The 18523-nt window shown below is 43.6% G+C and overlaps 1 protein-coding gene across 2 annotated transcripts in view; it reads left to right on the top strand.

Annotated features, from left to right (window-relative positions):
• The window catches only part of CPT1B (carnitine palmitoyltransferase 1B), a 62013-nt gene that overhangs the window by 33091 nt on the left and 10399 nt on the right, over positions 1–18523 (top strand). For both annotated transcript variants that reach the window (XM_068275873.1, XM_068275874.1), the window contains 8 exons: positions 3686–3770; positions 4805–5000; positions 5125–5310; positions 11172–11277; positions 14970–15086; positions 16771–16935; positions 18033–18167; positions 18261–18413. In XM_068275873.1, coding sequence (XP_068131974.1) covers positions 3686–3770; positions 4805–5000; positions 5125–5310; positions 11172–11277; positions 14970–15086; positions 16771–16935; positions 18033–18167; positions 18261–18413 — 1143 coding nt within the window. The remainder of the gene's footprint in view (positions 1–3685; positions 3771–4804; positions 5001–5124; positions 5311–11171; positions 11278–14969; positions 15087–16770; positions 16936–18032; positions 18168–18260; positions 18414–18523) is intronic.

Here is an 18523-nt window from a genome sequence, read left to right on the forward strand (position 1 = left end):
CTTGAGCTGGAAGCCGCTAGTGCACCACCGAATGTAATATTATTGTCCGTGTTGCTGTGAGGGAGCCAGCGCTGGAACGAGCTAACTGAGGATGGAAAAGCCTCATTAGGATCCAGATGCTTCCCCATTCTGAAGGGGACAGTTTTATAGACAGTATTCCAACTGTCTATAAAATTATCAGGAGGCATTTTAGCATGCTTGTATGCATTACAAATAGCAGGTATTTTAGGCTTGTTAACACCAAGGACTTTTAAAGTGCTTCAGAATGCCTCCTGCCATTATTTGTAAACATTTTTTAACTTTTTTTTAGTGCTTCCATTTTCTCCTTTGAACCCTTCCACCTCTTGCAAATGCTTCGGATATTTTCAAATGATTATTTAGTATTTAGTTAGCACCGACTTCTTCCACAGTGCTTTACCGAGTACATAGTCTTGTCACTAATTGTCCATCAGAGAAGCTCACAATCTTGATGAGGATTGCATGTGTACAATTATTGATCCTATTTACAGTGTGCGGAACCTCATCTTTACCTCTTGAAATATAACTAACAGGTTCCAGTACCTGGCCAATTTGCCAAGGTGTGCATGCTTTTTGACTTGTTTTGTCTGTGGGAACCCCCCCTTCACCCACAACACAACTAGTGGAAATGGGCCCTTTGGGCCCTTTTAGACTATTTGCATTGCGTTGTGCATCCTGAGAAATAGGATTGCAACTCAACGGTGATGAAAAGTGTTGTACGTTACGAGTGCAATGCAACGCATACAGTACATGAAAAGTATTCTGATGGTGCATAGATGTGAACATACGATTGAAGTATAGTAGTTGCATTGTGTTTGGATGCAACTTTGTCTGTTGCAATGGAATAGAACAGATCCATTTTGAAAGGACCCTTAATGCCTATGTGGGAACAGGTTCTCTATGTGACCAAGCCTAAATTTACATACATTTTTTTTTTATTTTTATTTTTTATTTTTTTAATGAATGAGTGCACAGGCTCTAAGGTGATAAGAGCTTGTCTGTACATAGGCATTAATGCTTCAGGCCGGTTTCAGATACTGGCTGGTGTTTAGCGGTGCGGTGCAGCTTTGGGGATTACCGCGTTAGTATGCAGTAATCCCCTTCTGGCTGATGGCCAAACAGGAAGTGACGCTCGCTTGCACTCACTTCCTGTTTCAGAAATACGGAAGTGCACAGAAGCATATTGTAAAAATACGATTTTGCGCATGCAAACCACAATGCCGCATTTTTTAAAAAACCTGTATCGTCATATAACTACATGACTTCTGGTCCACCGCAGGTCTCCGCAGAACCGCGCGGTAATGTAGATCTGTACTGTCGTTGGGGATGCGGCGAAAATGTCACTTCTGTTGCATCGTGCTGCACCGCATCAGTATGAACGGCCCCATAGACTTTCATTGGGCTGCGGTGGGGTGCGGCCCAGTGTGAAAGCACCCTCAGGGTGCTGCTATTGGCTTTCCCACTGCTCTGAATGATTTCACAATGCTCATCATTTTTTGAATGCCTATCTATTAACAGAACATTTGTGTGATGCAAATTGGATTACTTCTTAAATGGAACGGATCTCGATTTTAATATGACTGTCTCGAAACTTTACATCAGCCACTGCCATCCATGTGTAAAAGAATAATATCTGCATTTGTTTTTATGTTTGTGTAAATGTATGCATTAAAGTGAACCTTAAGCCAGAAAAAAAAAAAAAGAGTTTTACTCACCTGGGGCTTCTACCAGCCCCCTGCAGCAGTCCTGTGCCCTTCCAGCCACTCACTAATCCTCTGGTCCCCCACTGCCAGCTAGTTTAGTTTTTGCCGTCAGGACTTGCCACGCATAGCTTTTTCCGCATTCCCGACTGTAATTAGCGCTATTGCGGGTTGCAACGCGTACAAAAATACGCGTTGCCGCATATCTATGCGTTCGTAATGTGGCAACGCGTGTTTTTGTACGCGTTGCGGCCCGCAATAGCGCTAATTACAGTTGGGAATGCGGAAAAAGCTACGTGTGGCCAGTCCTGATGGGCCTATTGGCAAAAACGAAACTAGCTGGCAGCGGGGGACCAGAGGATTAGTGAGTGGCTGCGTTGGCACAGGACTGCTGAAGGGGGCTGGTAGAAGCCCCAGGTGAGTAAAACTCCTTTTTTTTTCCTGGCTCAAGTGTCCCTTTAAGATAGAGAAACCAAATGAGTTTAAAAAGTTTGCATTGTAATCTGTTGAATTAATCATACAATGGTATCATCTTCACTCCAGCATTAAAAAATGAAGGTGGCCATAAATCTGTAGACGTGGTGGCTGATCAACCATCAGAATTGATAATTATAGATTTTGATAAAAAAAATCTGTGCCACCAAAAGCATGCCCTATCGACTATAAGATGACCAATTTCGGACCGAAATTGGTGCATGTACCGCTCGGACATTCTGGAAAATCTAGGGCCAACATGCTTGATCAGGTGCACGGAGATTACGGCGTACGATGATTGTGAACAACGAGCGCGATGGAAACCTGTGACGTCAGCGTGGACTGTGGACAGGTAAAGTATGACTGCATGGGGGAGATGCACATAATATAAAGGCCAGAGGCCAGAGGGGGCATGGTGACGTCACAAGGCCAACTGCATGCTGATCAGGAATCAGCCTCCAATTTATGGCAGCCAACAGATCTCTCCGCCAAAATCGCTAGATACATAGCCACCTTAAAGAGACACTGAAGCGAAAAAAAAACTATGATATTATGATTTGTATGTGTAGTACAGCTAAGAAATAAAACATTAAGATCAGATACATCAGTCTAATTTTTTCCAGTACAGGAAGAGTTAAGAAACTCCAGTTTTCTCTATACAAAAAAGCCATTATCTCTACGACTTTCAAAGTCGTGGAGAGGGCTGTTTTCTGACTTTTATTATCTCAACTGTTAGTTAACTATTTACTGTTTCTCTGCCAGAGGAGAGGTCATTAGTTCACAGACTGCTCTGAAAGAATCATTTTGAATGCTGAGTGTTGTGTAATCTGCACATATTATAGAATGATGCAATGTTAGAAAACACACTATATACCTGAAAATAAAAATATGAGAATATTTTCTTTGCTGCTAATCTTCTAGTAATTATTCATAGTACACAACCAATTCATTATATCATATATTTTTTTTCACTTCAGTGTCTCTTTAAGAGTGCTTATTCTTGTACTTAGCAGCCTGTATACTGTGTAAACTGTACACCAGCTATGATACTAATACATCCTTGTGTTAAAGCATTAGTCACATGACTGAGGATCAAATCTGATAATGTGCTCTGTGTGGTCCATCTTGTATATCTGAAGGCCCCAACTGCTTCCCGAGAACAGACAGCAACTGGATATGATAGACAGAGAGCAATGGCCAGCCCTGATTAAAGATCACAGATATTTGGGTGCAGCTGTGGGAGGTTTGTAGGGAGAAGCTTCCATAGATCACACAGTAGAGTTCTGCAGGGTACATAGCATGCAGGCTGCTGGCAACAAGGAAGTGTATGACTACAAGAAGCACTCCGTTCATTCTCATACCTATTAAATGGAGTAAAAACAGTAATGGATTGTAATTGCATTATTAGCCAGGGAAACGGCACTATAACTGTACATACATAGATATATAGCTGATGGAAGTAATCTACATAAGTACTCCTCTTTTATGACTAGGTCATGGCTCTTGGCATTGTTCCCATGTGTTCCTATCAGATGGAGAGGATGTTTAATACTACGCGAATTCCAGGAGTGGAGAGCGGTGGGTGCATTAAACAATGTTTACTCATTAAGTTAGATTTGTTTTTCTTTTATAGAGAATGTTAAACCATTTATGGAACCATTCAACCTCAGTCCCTAATAAGCTTAAAGTTTAATCACCTTTCCACAATGATACCCATGTGCACACATCAGTCAGTTATGGTGGAAGCTTGTTAATGGTTCAGTATGTTTGGAAATTCTGGGAAGAAATTAAATCATTACATGAAGGTTATTAAAAAAAAGGTTATTTTCTGGAGAACGCTCTCTGGGTCCTCTTCTCTTTCAATTATATCCTCACAGGGAATGCATACAAATAAATGGAGAGGAAACAGAAAAAAAACCACCATAGCATAGCCTGTCTTGCTAGACATATTCAGGGTCCTTCACCAAGGAGAGCATGTTCCTCATGGAGACTGAATGGGGCCACCAGCCAGCACCATGTGTCTTATGATCTGATAGGTGGCATGCTCACCTGGTTAATACGCTGCCCCGGCCTACAGACTGCACGCTTAGCATATGGTTGAATCCACTGGCAATTCACCATCCACACACAGCCTCTGCTGGTATCCAATACTTAACTTACCTTAACTATCTCATCCCCCCTAGACACCTAACCTTATCCATCTCCCGATGCCTAACCTTAATCCCCCCACCATGCCTAACCTTAACCAACCCCCTGATTGCCTAAACTTAAACCCCACCGCAAAAAACCCTCAAAATATCAAGCCTGGCGGGAGTTTGGGCACCGCCATAGCCGCCCATATTAATATCAGCTATGGGCAGAAAGTTGGTTGCCAGAGGCACACAATGAATGCAAAATGCGGCTACAAATAGCAGCGGTATTTGGCATAGCAGGAAGCCCCAGCGTCTGCTAATTAATCGGGCACCCACATTTTTTGCCCATAGTTGACATTAATATTGGCGCTTATGGGGATGCCCAAACTTCAGTGGTGCCCCAGTGCCCTAATTTCCTGCTTCCGTTTTGGGGGGATATGGACCACTTTACATGCCATTAGATGTTTATTTTTTCTGCAGACCAGCTCCAGCATTTGATTGAAAGTCGACATGTATGTGTATATCACAAAGGGCGCTACTACAGACTGTGTCTATATGATGACAGGACTCTGCTTAGCCCACGCCAGCTGCAGATGCAAATTCAACGTATTCTTGATGATCCAAGTCCACCACAGCCAGGGGAGGAGAAGCTGGCAGCACTCACTGCTGGGGACCGGTAAGACCAGGGAAGAGGGAGATGAAGCAGATTCATAGTTATGGATATAAGAACAAAATAATTCCTTATGCTTTATTACCTCTCTTTCCCCTTATATAATTATCACTTTGTTATAATGTGACAGAGTCTCCTGGGCCAAGGCTCGCACTCAGTTCTTTGGTCATGGTGTGAATCGAGTTTCACTGAGCAGCATTGAGAGAGGAGTCTTCTTTGTCTGTTTGGATCCTGAAGCTTTGGGTTATCAGGAAGGCGAAAAAAACTCTCTAAGTGTCTATGCTAAATCCTTGCTTCATGGGAATTGCTACAACAGGTACATTTAGCATATTATCATATAAATGCAGCCACCTATTTTTTAACATTATTCATCAGTATCTTTTGTGATATCATTCTGTTGTTAGTGTGTGGCAATCGTCCTCTCAGCCTCACCCTGCACATATATTTTCCAGTGCTCTGAACAGCAGTCTGAGCACCAGCTGGCTGAAAGAGGACACCACTCATTGCTGTCAATCAATGTTAACCTTTGCCTTCTCATTCACAAATATCTGCCACCAGATACCATTCTCAAATGCAGGACATTTCTAGGTGGATCATTTATTATACAAATAGACTAAAAGCATTTGTCACGCTTTTCTCCTGGCGGACTCAAAGCACCAGAGCTGCAGCCACTAGGACTCGCTCTATAGGCAGTATCAGTGTTAGAGAGACTTGCCCAAGGTCTCCTTACTGAATATGTGCTGGCTTACTGAACAGGAAGAGCCGAGATTTGAACCCAGGTCTCCTGTGCCAGAGGCAGAGCCCCTAACTAGTGCACTATCCAGCCATTTATTAAAGAAGGAACACTGATTCCAAATCACTTAATTAAAGGTAAAAATACACTGCATACATTGTTTACAGAAATAGAAAAAAAAGGAACAAATAAACAAATCAAACACAGTATAAAATAAAGCAACAGCTCATGTCATTCCACACTAAATTTAGTATTGGGCCCTCTCCTTTGATCTAAACTCCCAGTGTGGCTGATAAAAACACACACTCCTACACGCTCCACCGACCTCCCCCACATTGCAGAGTAGCACAGTGCTAAAGTGTAACATTTACCTGCTCCAGTGCTTCGTTGGATCTCTTCTGTTCTTCCTGGTAGCTGCACGTGATATGCCTTCAGAGCCAGAGGTATGCTCTGCAGCATAGAGTGTGTGGCTGTCTGGATGAACAGGAGAGGATTGAAGCAGCACTGGTACAGCGAAATATTAACTTCCTCCTGACCGCCTCACACCGAAGGGGGGTCCCATCCCCAGAACCACTTAACGCCAATTGGCGTCAAGTCCTCGAGGTGGGGATTAGCAGGGAATGTGCGCACTTTCCCTGCCAAGATGCAGAGCGGTTATCCATTAACAGCCTGCCGGCCGCAATCGGATATATTTATATGCAAATAAACATTTGTACAGCGCTGCCCCGTCACTTAGCTGTCCCTCTGATTGGCTCACAATCGAATCCCTCTCCTAGGCTGATGCCTATGAGAGTGGAATGTAGAGTAGTGTACAGTCTAGGGCCAATTTAAGGGGGAAGGGGGAGAATAAAAGAAATAGTGCTTTTTAAAAAATAAATCAGGTCTTTCTTCATTAACTTAAAATAATAATAAAAAAAAGGTCAAATCAAGTCCCACCAAAAGAAAGCTGTGTGCTAAGTTGTGTGAACGAGCAATAAAGCATTAAAGTTGCGAAGTGCTGAATTCTGAATTGTAAAAAAAATGTGCCTGGTCACTAGGGGGTGTAAACCTGTGGTTAAACTGCTCCATTGCAATACTCTGCTGAAGGGGGAGCAACATGCACCCATATCACCCAGACAACCCCGATGCTCATTATTGTTACTCCACTTAGTTTGAGACTGTTGTTCAATAAATGTTTAACAATCTGGCCTATGAATTATGTTTTAGAATTTGGCCCTTTACGTAATTGAGTTTGACACCTTTAATTGGACAAAAAAAAAATGTACAGTGTATGTCCAGCTTTACTCCTTCAGTAACACATTGAAATAAGATGACAAGTGAGAACTGATGATCAAAAACCTGCTCACACTTTTTTTTTATTTATTTTTTTAGGGTGAGTTAACTGGGAGGGGGGCATCCAAGCAGCATAAAATGGAGGGCTGGAGGTGTGTGCACACAATTTACGGGATATGCAGACACGCCATATGCTAGTATTCTTTGGTTCATATTTCAGTTAGGAAATGGGATACATCCAGGAAAGCAGTGGGTTATTGTTTAGCATGAGATAATGAATCCACACAAATCTCACAAGGGCTTGCTGAGATGTATGATGCGACAGAACAGTCTGGCGCAGGGGTTATTCTGCAGTATTAAGTTGCATTTTTTGATACAATATTAGAAAACAGGGCTACATGGGGATTCTGAAAACATGACCTGTTAATCTATAATTTTTTTTTAATCGGAATTAAAATATATATATATTTTTGTCCTTATTCAGAGGTGGAGTATGAGTAGAATGGCAAAGTGCAACTCCTAAATATTGCAGGGCACTGTCATGTCTGCTAGATTATGATGATTGTTTTGATACTACTTAGCTCACCTTTTGGCCCTATAAGGGCTGGTTCACACAGACGCTTGGCGGCATTTACTACCAATCGTTTGGGACTCATCGGCAAAATGCTCCCATTCATATGAATGGGAGCGTTTAGCATCCCGCGGTTACTGGCGATTGGGCAAACGCGGCATTCCGATCCTGATTTACCGCGTCGTTTCAGCATGCCCTAGAAGCCGCATGCGGCGTCCAGGGTCGCCAAGCTGTCGCGGCTTCATGTCCCTTTGCATCAAAACGCCGATTGAGACGGGAAGCAGACAATCGCCGTACCGTGGCCTCCCCAAACAAGACATCACAGGACGACGCTGCTTCCGGCCACCCAAAGCCGCCTTCTGTCCGCGTGAACCGGCCCTAAGGGTTAGGGTTTAGCCCCCTACTTGAAAGAGGTCTTTTCTCTAGAGAATCTAGCTAAATCAAAGAAAAGTAGAAAAATAAAAAAGCTCATTTAAAGCAGTGCTTTAACTTTCATCTGATTATCTTCCTAGAGGGGACCTTCAGAGCTCTTTTACACTTAATGCCATCCCTCGACCCCCACTACCCTCTAACTACTGCCCTATATCCCTGCTCCCCTTTCCCTCAAAACGCCTTGAGCATCTGATTCACAAATGCCTGTCCCTGTACCTAATGCCAACTCCCTACAAGAAACACTGCAATCTGGATTTCGGCCTGCCCACTCTACCAAAACAGCTCTCACCAAAGGGGTCAATGACATGGCCTTAGCTAAAGCTGAAGGCAAATACTCCATTCTCCTTCTCCTTGACCTTTCAGCAGCTTTTGACACAGTGGACCATCCCCTACTCCTCCAGTCCTTCCAGTCCATGGACATTCATGACCGTGCCCTGGCCTGGCTCTCATTCTACCTCTCTAACCGCTTCTTCACAACCTCCTTTGATGAGTCCTCATCTACCCCAACCACCTCTCGGTGGGAGGTCCCCCAAGGCTCGGTCCTTGGCCCCCTACTGTTCTCCCTATACACATCCTCCATTGGCAATGTTATCACCTCCATGGGTTTTAACATCTGTATGCAGAAGACACCCAGATCTACCTCCACACCCCTGATCTATCCACCACTACCATGGACATGGCCTATCAGCCATCTCCTCCTGGATGTCCGCTAGGTTCCTGAAGCTAAACCTGGACAAAATGGAATTTATGATCTTCCCACCGCCGCAATCCCTGAACCTGCCAGATATGCATGTCACTGTTAACAACACTACCATTTGCCCTACCTCTTAAGCCTGCTGTCTGGGTGTCACCCTAGACTCTGCACTCTCCTTCAGCCCCCACATCCAAAACTTCACAAAGTCCTGCAACTTCCACCTCTGTAAGGCCTAGTGCACACCAAAACCGCTAGCAGATCCACAAAACGCTAGCGGTTTTGGGTGCGGATGACAGAGTTTAGTCCCAGTGCACACCGGGCGGATCTTGATGCGATCTGCCGGGTGTTCACCGGCCGCATCCGCATCAGCATCCGCATGGCTAATGTATCTCTATGGGCTAGTGCACACCGGCGGTTTGAGGTTTTTAGCAAACCGCAAATGTGCAGCAAGAGGCACGTTTGCGGCTTGCTAAAATCCTCAAACCACCGGTATGCACCAGCCCATAGAGATACATTAGCCATGCGGATTTTCAGGTGGATTCGGCCGGCGGATCAGCCCGGTGTGCGCTGGGCCTGACATCTGCAACATCCGCCCTTTCCTGACCTCTGCCACCACCAAACTCCTCATCCATGCCCTTCATAATTTCCCACCTTGACTACTGCCAGGGGCGTAACTAGTCCCCACCGGGCCCCTTCCGGAAGTGACATCAGCCGCTAGAGCGAGGAGTCTGCGGTGGATCGCACGGAAGAAGGTATGTATCTACCCGCCGCTGCCCACACACTGTAACTAGCTTGAGGGGAGCGCAGAGGGGAGAGCCCCGAGGTGAGGGAGAAGGGGGGAACTTCCCCTCTCCCCGCCGACTGTGGCCAAGGCTTTCCCCTCATGCTGCCACCCCTCCAGCCCCCACAAAACGGCCCCAAGCGGGCCCCAGGGGGGGCCCGGGCCCCCCACGGTAGCATGGGCTGCAGGGCCTATTGTTACGCCACTGACTACTGCAATGCCCCTCTGGTGTCCCTATGACCCGAATTGCCCTGCTGCAGTCCATCAAAAATGCTGCAGCCAGAATTAGCCACTCCTCCCATCGCTCCTCCACAGCGGCTCCCCTCTGTGAATCCCTCCACTGGCTTCTTATCCAGTCCAGAATCAGATTCAAGATACTGTGTCTGGCCTACAAAAAATGTCCGATCTTATTTAGAGGTACACACCTAGCCGCTCACTCCGTTCCTCCAACAAACTTCGCCTGACCGCTCCCCCGCATCACCCTGTCCCATGCATGCCTCCAAGACTTCTCAAGAGCTGCTCCAACACTATGGAACTCCTTATCTCCCTCCATTAAGGTTGCCCCTTCCTTCAACATCGTCAAGAAGGTCCTGAAAACGCACCTTTTCACTCTGGCCTATCCCCCCTCACTGGTGCTCTAAACCCGCAGCTGAACTCTGTTCCCCTACCTTTCATTTCCCTACCTCTCCCTCTAGATTGTAAGCCTTTGGGCAGGGTCCTCCTCCCTATGTCTCCTACCTGTTCATGCCCCTCCATTACTGTACACCCATCATATGGATCTGAGTGAACCTAACTTGCCTGATCTCCAAGTTCCCATCCAGTGACTGACTATGCATTACCTTGCACTCATACTGTGCTGCGTGATCTGGTTTGCATGTATTCCTGTATTGTCTTATTGCTCTATGTCACCCCTAAATATTGTCTGCAACCGTAACTAATGTACAGCGCTGCGTAATATGTTGGCGCTTTATAAATACAATAAATAAATAAAATAATGCGTTTTAATGCATTGCGTTGAGTTGCAATGCGTTGTGTTGCAGCATGTTTTTTTACAGATGCCAAAATCAGATGCAACTCAACGCAGCGCATGAAGTATAAAAGTGCCCTCAATTGTCAGTGCTTCTACAATCCCCAAACTCAGAGCGTTATCATCATTTTGTTGTTACAACTTTATAGTAGTTATTATTTTTACTAAATTTACTAGATGCAACAACATTCAAGCCTTGTATTAGAATGCCCTCCATTCCACGTACATATATTTTTTACTGCTGCTACAGAAATGTATGATACATTGGCATTGAACACTATGATTTTTACAAATGGACATTGGCTCCAAATATTAATCCCTGATATGCCGTAGTTGCCACTCTCCCCCTTCTATCTCTATATTTCCACCTTCCCACCATGATTTTGAGATCATGTGACATGGAGAAACATTGCAGCAGAAATGTTTCCCCTATAAAAAGGCACTACATTGCTTAACTCAAAATGTTTTGAAAAAGTACATGTATACTGGTGCCATTTATTTAATGATGCAAACTACAATTTCTGCTGTATGATTTATCAAACAGCTGTTTTTTTTTAGAAAGAGAAAATGTCATTTAAGCTATTAGGCTTTTGGCTGTAAACTGAATGTGTGTTGGATGGCCATACTTGCCTCTCTGCTTAGGCTTTTTCCCATTGTATTTCTGCAGATGGTTTGATAAATCCTTTAGCTTGGTTGTGTTCAGTAACGGACGGCTGGGTCTCAATGCTGAGCATTCCTGGGCTGATGCACCAATCATTGGACACCTGTGGGAGGTAGGCATATCCTCTAATAATATTTTCATGAAAGTCTGTATGATCATACTTAGCAGTATATTTAAACAAATAATGAACTTCTATGCTGTATGCTAACTTTGTGTTTGCTTTCTGTAAGGTATGGCGTTTTAATAACTAGCGGACCCGCGGCGTAGCATACGCCGCATAAGAGGGTAGCGGGCAGGAAGGGGGTATTGGGCACATCGGCGAAGAGGGGGATCGGACCCTCCCCCCTCCCTCACTTGGGTCCCCCATCTGCGCTCCAGCTTAAGCTCAGCAGCAGCCGCCGCCGCTATTAGTAAGAGGCAGCGGGCGGGAATGACTCACCTCTTCCGCGTTCCAGCATACGTTCCACTGTCGTCACTTCCTGCAATGCCGCACACTGTATTGTAAGTGGACGGCATTGCATAAGTGACAGTGGAACGCACGCTGGAACGCGGAAGAGGTGAGTCATCCCCGCCCACTGCCCCTTACTAATAGCGGCGACTGCTGCTGAACTTAATCTAGAGGGGGAGCGCAGATGGGGGACCCAAGGTGAGGGGGGGGGGGGGGGGGCTGACCCTCCTTCCTGCCTGCTACCCCCTCCAGCTCGGCGGCAAGTGTAGGACCGCCCCTGGGGGCAGGGCGCTACTTCTTCTTCTTTCTTGGACCGGCCCCTTCTTCTTGCTTGGACCGGCCCCCTTCTTTTTGCTTGAAGGTTGAGGCACTTAGCATAATATACATATATATATATATGAGTATTTGGCCTTTACATATGTGAAGTTTGTTTTTCATGTTGATGTATCCTTCCCTTCCTCTAAGTATCTGGGATCTTTTACACTACATGTGATTAATATTTTGATGCGATTGCATTTCGATTTTTGATGGTATTAAAAGAAAGTCCAGCATGCTGCTTTTTTTCTGCATATTTCTTTTGCTTGCAACCAGTGAAAATCGTAATTGCGATTTGCAGTGTAAAAGAAGCATTATGTGAACTAAAGCAGTGATGCAGAAGGACCTAAAGTAAAAGCACATGTGAATAGTTTATTGTGTATGTTTAGCTCTAGGGCAACATGGAAATCCATGGGAATTGACAGCTTGTATCTTTAAAATGGTTGCACAGAATTGCGTTCTGATGTGCTGCACTATGATTGTAGTATGAACTGGCATGGAAGGACTATACTAGCTCTCGTCAAAGGTGGCTGATTGAGGGCCAAATTATGATGTTATAACATTGAAACGCCACTTCCTGATCAGAATTGTGCAGTTTTCACGTGGATTCTACACTAAATACCCCAGAACCAAATATAGATCATACCATGTGTATACATACTCTACGTGTTGTTACAATGCTTGATATGCTTTTATATATTTGTGTGCAGATAGTGGTCACTATGTATTGCTATTATTTTATGTCAGTTTATTTAATAAAGAAACTTTAGATTTTTATTTGATACTAATACAACCCCTACTAATGAATTACCTGAAAAAAAACCTGTTGAACCATTCAGTCCAAGATCAGACTTGTAGAGAGGCACAGTATAACTTCTTACTCTATCTATGTATACTTTGAAACATGTTTCTGCACATTCACAGGGAATGACTGTGAAACTCTAGTGGTGCCACCCTACATGCCATAGATATTGCACTATGATCACTAAGTTTACATTAGTGTACCTGCCCTGGCCAATGCTTGCCATATACTGTAGCTGTAAACCTATGTTTCTCCATTTACAGTATGTGTTGCAACTGCAGGTAATATACTTCATTGTCTGAACTGGCACACTATGCCATAATACTGAAGAGGAGAATGCGGTACCATGAAAGAGAGAGAAAAGTAATGGTGGCATTGACACGTGAAACACTGTTGATATTGAGTATCATACTGTGTTGAATTATTTCCCTTTTTCATATAGGAGGTATTAAAGCTATAATTAGGTCCAATATGTGCTGTATATCTCAATTTTCAAATATGATCAATGTTTTTAAAAATAGGTTTGGTTCTAAGTTCAAGGGTATTTTTGTCATTTCTAATAAAATTTAAACTCTTTATATAATATTTATACATATGTGTATACATAAGTTTAAGAGTGCATTCCAACTGTATCAGTTGGGTTGAGACTAATTCTGCATGTCATCTCACTGCTAGTACAATTCTATGTGCCTGTTCACAGTACTGTGTTGTAACAGATCTTGTTATTCTAACTTGCTGTATGCAGGCTTTGAATAAGGTGTATGGTATAGTGTGCACAAAATGCGTGCGTTATGCAATGCGCTCAATGTGAATCTAGCCTAAAATCTAGGCATTATAGGCTCACTATGGACAGGGCCGGATTTGTACTTTCCAGCACCCAAGGCCAGGTGTCACCGACCGACCCCCCCCCCCCCGCCCACCCCTTCCCCAACTCCATTCTGTCTGAAAATCTTACTAATAATCACTGGCTTGAATGGGCTCCTTTCCCTTGTGATTCTCTGTCCTCTATTCAACAAACAAGCAGCGCATTCTCTGTCCACTCGGGCTCCCTGTAATTCCACGCTTCTGCCCAAATGTGCACAGCAGCCTATACTGTTCTGGGCATGTATACTTCAGAAATGAAGCTAGTGTATGAGCAGTATCTGTCAAGTATGCATACCCATAACACTCCCGGCCTGAGCTGCTGTGCACATCCGCAAAGGAACACAAAATTACAAGGAGCGCAAGTGGTCAGAGTATGCACTGCTCCTTTGTCCTTTGGGGGACTAGCTGCAGTCAGAGCCACAAACAGGGACAGGGTAGCGCAATGAAGAGGAGCCCATCCAAAACAGAGAACAGGTAAGTAACAAATAACCTCTTGTTAGTATACAGGAAGAAGGCGGGTTAGTAACAGAAAGCTTTTTCTTTTAAGTTAGCTAATAAATTATATGATCCTTATTAAAAATGTTCTGCCTTCACTGATGGCTAACATGGTACAATACGCTACTGCTACAGGTAATTAGAAGGATCCTAAACTACATACAATGGCATAGATATAGGTGTCCATTAAACAATGACAATTTAGTGCTTAAAAAAGAAAGACATCTTAAAATGTGTCAGGAAAGAGTTAACTGAAGCAGAGATCACCACTGCCATAAACATCCCTGGCTAACAAGAAAAAAAAAGTCATACATTTAGGGTTAGATAAGAGTCATTCTGACAGCTTAGGAGAGAGGGAGAAGTAACTAGCAGAGCTGAAATTCCTCTGTAGCAGTAGAGTATTGTACTGTGTATTATTTTGATTCAAAACTTCTTGAAATTCATCTATTAATGTGTGCATTAAAACTGAATGCAGTTCTGTCTGCTTTACTGTAAACTGGCACTTTTCACACAACAGCATGTATGTCCATCATACAGAGGATGGGATAATCATCAGATATGCAGGGAGTACAGGAACTCTGGAATTTATACATCAGTGCTGAGCAGGGCGCTGTGAACCAGAAGAGATGATTTACTGTAACATGACCTCTTCTCTCTCCTGCCGCCCTTCTGATCTTATCTGATTTTATCTCCCTAGGCCATGGCCTTTGTGGCCTTCCCAGAAATCCGGCCCTGACTATGGAGTACATATATTTGATGACATTTTCCTTTTAAGGTTCTGGACTCTATCATTTCTTATATGTAAACATGGTGAACAAAAATAAATATATAATAAAGTGCACTAATTCCATCTATTGTCCTTGTTTCTTTTCATCTGCAGTTTATGCTGGCCACTGACTGCTTTGAACTGGGATACACAGAAGATGGGAACTGCAATGGAGCTGATGATCTTTCACTGCCTCCACCATACAGACTACAGTGGGATATCCCACCAGTGGTGGGTGTCTATAAGCAGGGTGGAAGATTTCTGGATGTTCTGGTGCTATAACATATGTGAGACATAACATATGCACTCAAAAATTCAGTCTACTGGATACATTTCCTGCCCTGAGACTAAAATGTTGTAAATGTTTAAAAAGATTACCCAGGTTATAGATTACTAGTCATTATGCCCGTTCCATTAAGAGGCGCTAGGTGTGCAGTGCGGCTGTGCCCATGGTCCTGATGCGCACACACAGCTACAGCTGTAGCCTTGCACATGTACTCTACAATTCCAGGTGATACATGCAGTTTGCTTATATAGGATGAAACATCCTATATAAGCAAAACATCCTATATAGTTTGCTTATAAATGATGAAACTAAAAATCAGAATATTTATTAGAGGAGCCAATCAAAGGGGTTGATTCATTAAGCTGCTCTGCTAAAGCAGTCCAGCTTAATGTGAGGAGCGTGAGTTGTGCGGACGCTACACATGGTAGTGCAGTGTAACGTGCGCTGGTAACTTATGTGCGCTCCATTCACATAATGGCCGCTTCACTCATCCCGCCCTGAGCCCCAGCGGGTCCAGTGGCTTTAATGGACATGATCCCCGCACATTGATTGGCCCAATAGACTACCTTTCATTTGACAGGCAGCCTGTTGGGCCAATCACAGTGGAGGGATCACGTCCTATGAAGCCACTGGATCCAATGGGGCTCAGGGCGGGATGAGTGGAGCGGCCGTGAAAAAACTGGGAATTGCAATTTATATTCTAAAGTACATTTATTTATTGTATTTATAAAGCGCCAACATATTACACAGCGCTGGGCATTAGTTAAGGTTACAGACCATATTTAGGGGTGACATACAGCAATAAGACTATACAGGAATACATGCAAACCACATCACGCTGCACAGTATAAGTGAAGGTAATGGTTAGTCAGCCACTGGATGGGAGCATGGAGATTAGGCATATATAGTATACTGATGTGGGTGTTTTTGCTTTTATAGTATAGCTTCTTTGCACTTTATAGTAATTAAAGCAACTGTAATGCTACCTCCAGACCTGATACAATAAATGGAATTTTGTTTTAAAGGACTACTGTAGGGGCATAAAGAGTTGAACTTACCCGGAGCTTCTAATGGTCCCCCACAGACGTCCTGTGCCTGCGCAGCCACTCACCGATGCTCCTGTCCCCGCCTCCGGTTCACTTCTGGAATTTCCGACTTTAAAGTCGGAAAAACCACTGCGCCTGCGTGGCCGTGTCTTCACTCTCACTAACGTCACCAGGAGTGTACCGTGCAGGTGCAGACCGTACTGGGCCTGCTTACTACACTCCTGGTGACGTCAGTGGGAGCGAGTGCACGGACGCGCAGGTGCAGTAGTTTTCCGAGTTTAAAGTTGGAAATTTCAGAAGTGAATCAGAGGCGGGGACCGGAGCATCGGTGAGTGGCTGTGCGGGCACAGGACGTCTGTGGGGGACCATTAGAAGCCCTAGCTAAGTTAAACTCTCCCCCCCCCCTCCCTACCCCCGATACAGTACTCCTTTAAAGGCACTGAGCTCCATGATGTATTTTGACCACCTTTTACTCATAGTCTCTCTGCATATAACTCTTTTTCTGTTACACAAATCAATAGGGAAATGCACTTTTTTAAGCAAATTTGGGTTCTAATAAAAAAAAAAAATGACTTTTCTACAGTGCCGTGATGTCATTGAACAATCCTACTTTACAGCGAAGACGCTAGCAGATGATGTGGACTTTCACTGCCTTCGATTCACTGACTTTGGGAAAGGACTGATCAAAAAGTGCCGAAGCAGCCCTGATGCATTCCTGCAAATTTCACTGCAGCTGGCTCACTTCCGGGTAATCCTTGGACAAAACTGTGTTACTGGGAAATGTCTCTAGATATTATCTTTGTACATTAGATATTATACAAGCCTTTCCGAAGCCACTGCAGTGCTCAGTGATGGTTGCTTCTCCAACACAGCTCAATCTAAATGCTGAAGGCCACCAAGAGGTGACATTTTCAATTTTGTTTTTGATTATTAAAATTAATTAATGAGCACAGCAGTATTATTAAAACAGCTTGTACTCACATGTCTACATACTTGTTTGTCTGTATGTTAGAAAGTTATACTTTTTGGTGTTTAATATTACCTGACATTTTATTGACTTTCTATGAGAGTGTGAAAAAAATCAACATATTAGCAAGTTGCATAGGCACTTATTGTGTGAGTCTGAAAAATGGAAAGCCAAATCATCTCTGACTTTTTATAATGAGATTTTCTTACTCTTTGAATTTACCCATGACCCCTGCCTGCCTACCACATAGTAATGCAGTTGCCAAGTCCCCCACATAGACAGTTGTAGGTTAATTGTCTAAACCCCCAAATTGGCCTTAGTCTATTGTAGGTGTATCAGACTATGATTATGGTAAGAATATTAACTTGTGGCCTTCTTTTAATTTATTAGTGCTCTCCTTTATTAAAGCACACAGGAAAATGGTGTGCTATATAAATGCATCATAATAGTAATTAAATTGTGCATTATATACTATTATAGATCAGTATACATGGAAATCCATGGGAATTGGCAGCTTGTATCTTTAAAATGGTTGCACAGAATTGCATTGTGATGTGCTGCGCTATGATTGTAGTATGAACTGACATGGAAAGACTGTACTAGCCCTCTTCAAAGTTGGCTGATTGAGGGTCAAATGATAACATTGAGACACCATACATCATTCTCCACTTCCAGGTCAGAATAATGTAATCAAGGGATCCAAAGAGCAATACTCTTCACTGAGTACAGTAAATTAAAATGTCAGTGTATATGTGTCAAACAATGCTAAGTACATGTATATCTTACTAACATACTGGAGACTATAGACATTCATGTCACAAGTTGATGATACAAAAATATTTTACTCGTTTTGCTTTTTACCTACCATTGTATCACAGGATAAAGGACACTTCTGTCTAACATATGAAGCCTCTATGACTCGATTGTTTCGTGAGGGTCGAACAGAAACTGTGAGAGCCTGCACCAAAGAAAGCTGTGAATATGTCAAGGCTATGGAGGACCCCAACCAAACCGTATGCTCCACATGCTATTTCCTTTCTCTAATTTGCTCCCTCTTTTCTTAGAAGGTTCTAGTTTCACTTCGGTTTCTCTCTTTTGTTATACAGAAAGAAACTCGTCTGGCACTGTACCGGGCAGCTGCTGAGCGGCACCAGCTTATGTATCGTCTAGCAATGACTGGGAAGGGCATCGACCGCCACCTCTTTTGCCTTTATCTTGTGTCTAAGTATCTGGGAACTGACTCCCCATTTCTTCAGCAAGTGAGAGTCTTATGTTTGCTGTGTCTTACTGAAAACTACCATATTAGACCTTATGTTTTAGACCCAGAGGCATGTTAACTACAGCAACCAATTAGAATGTGCTTCTATTG

This window comes from Hyperolius riggenbachi, chromosome 3 (genome assembly GCF_040937935.1).
Source record: "Hyperolius riggenbachi isolate aHypRig1 chromosome 3, aHypRig1.pri, whole genome shotgun sequence".
Lineage (NCBI taxonomy): Eukaryota > Metazoa > Chordata > Amphibia > Anura > Hyperoliidae > Hyperolius > Hyperolius riggenbachi.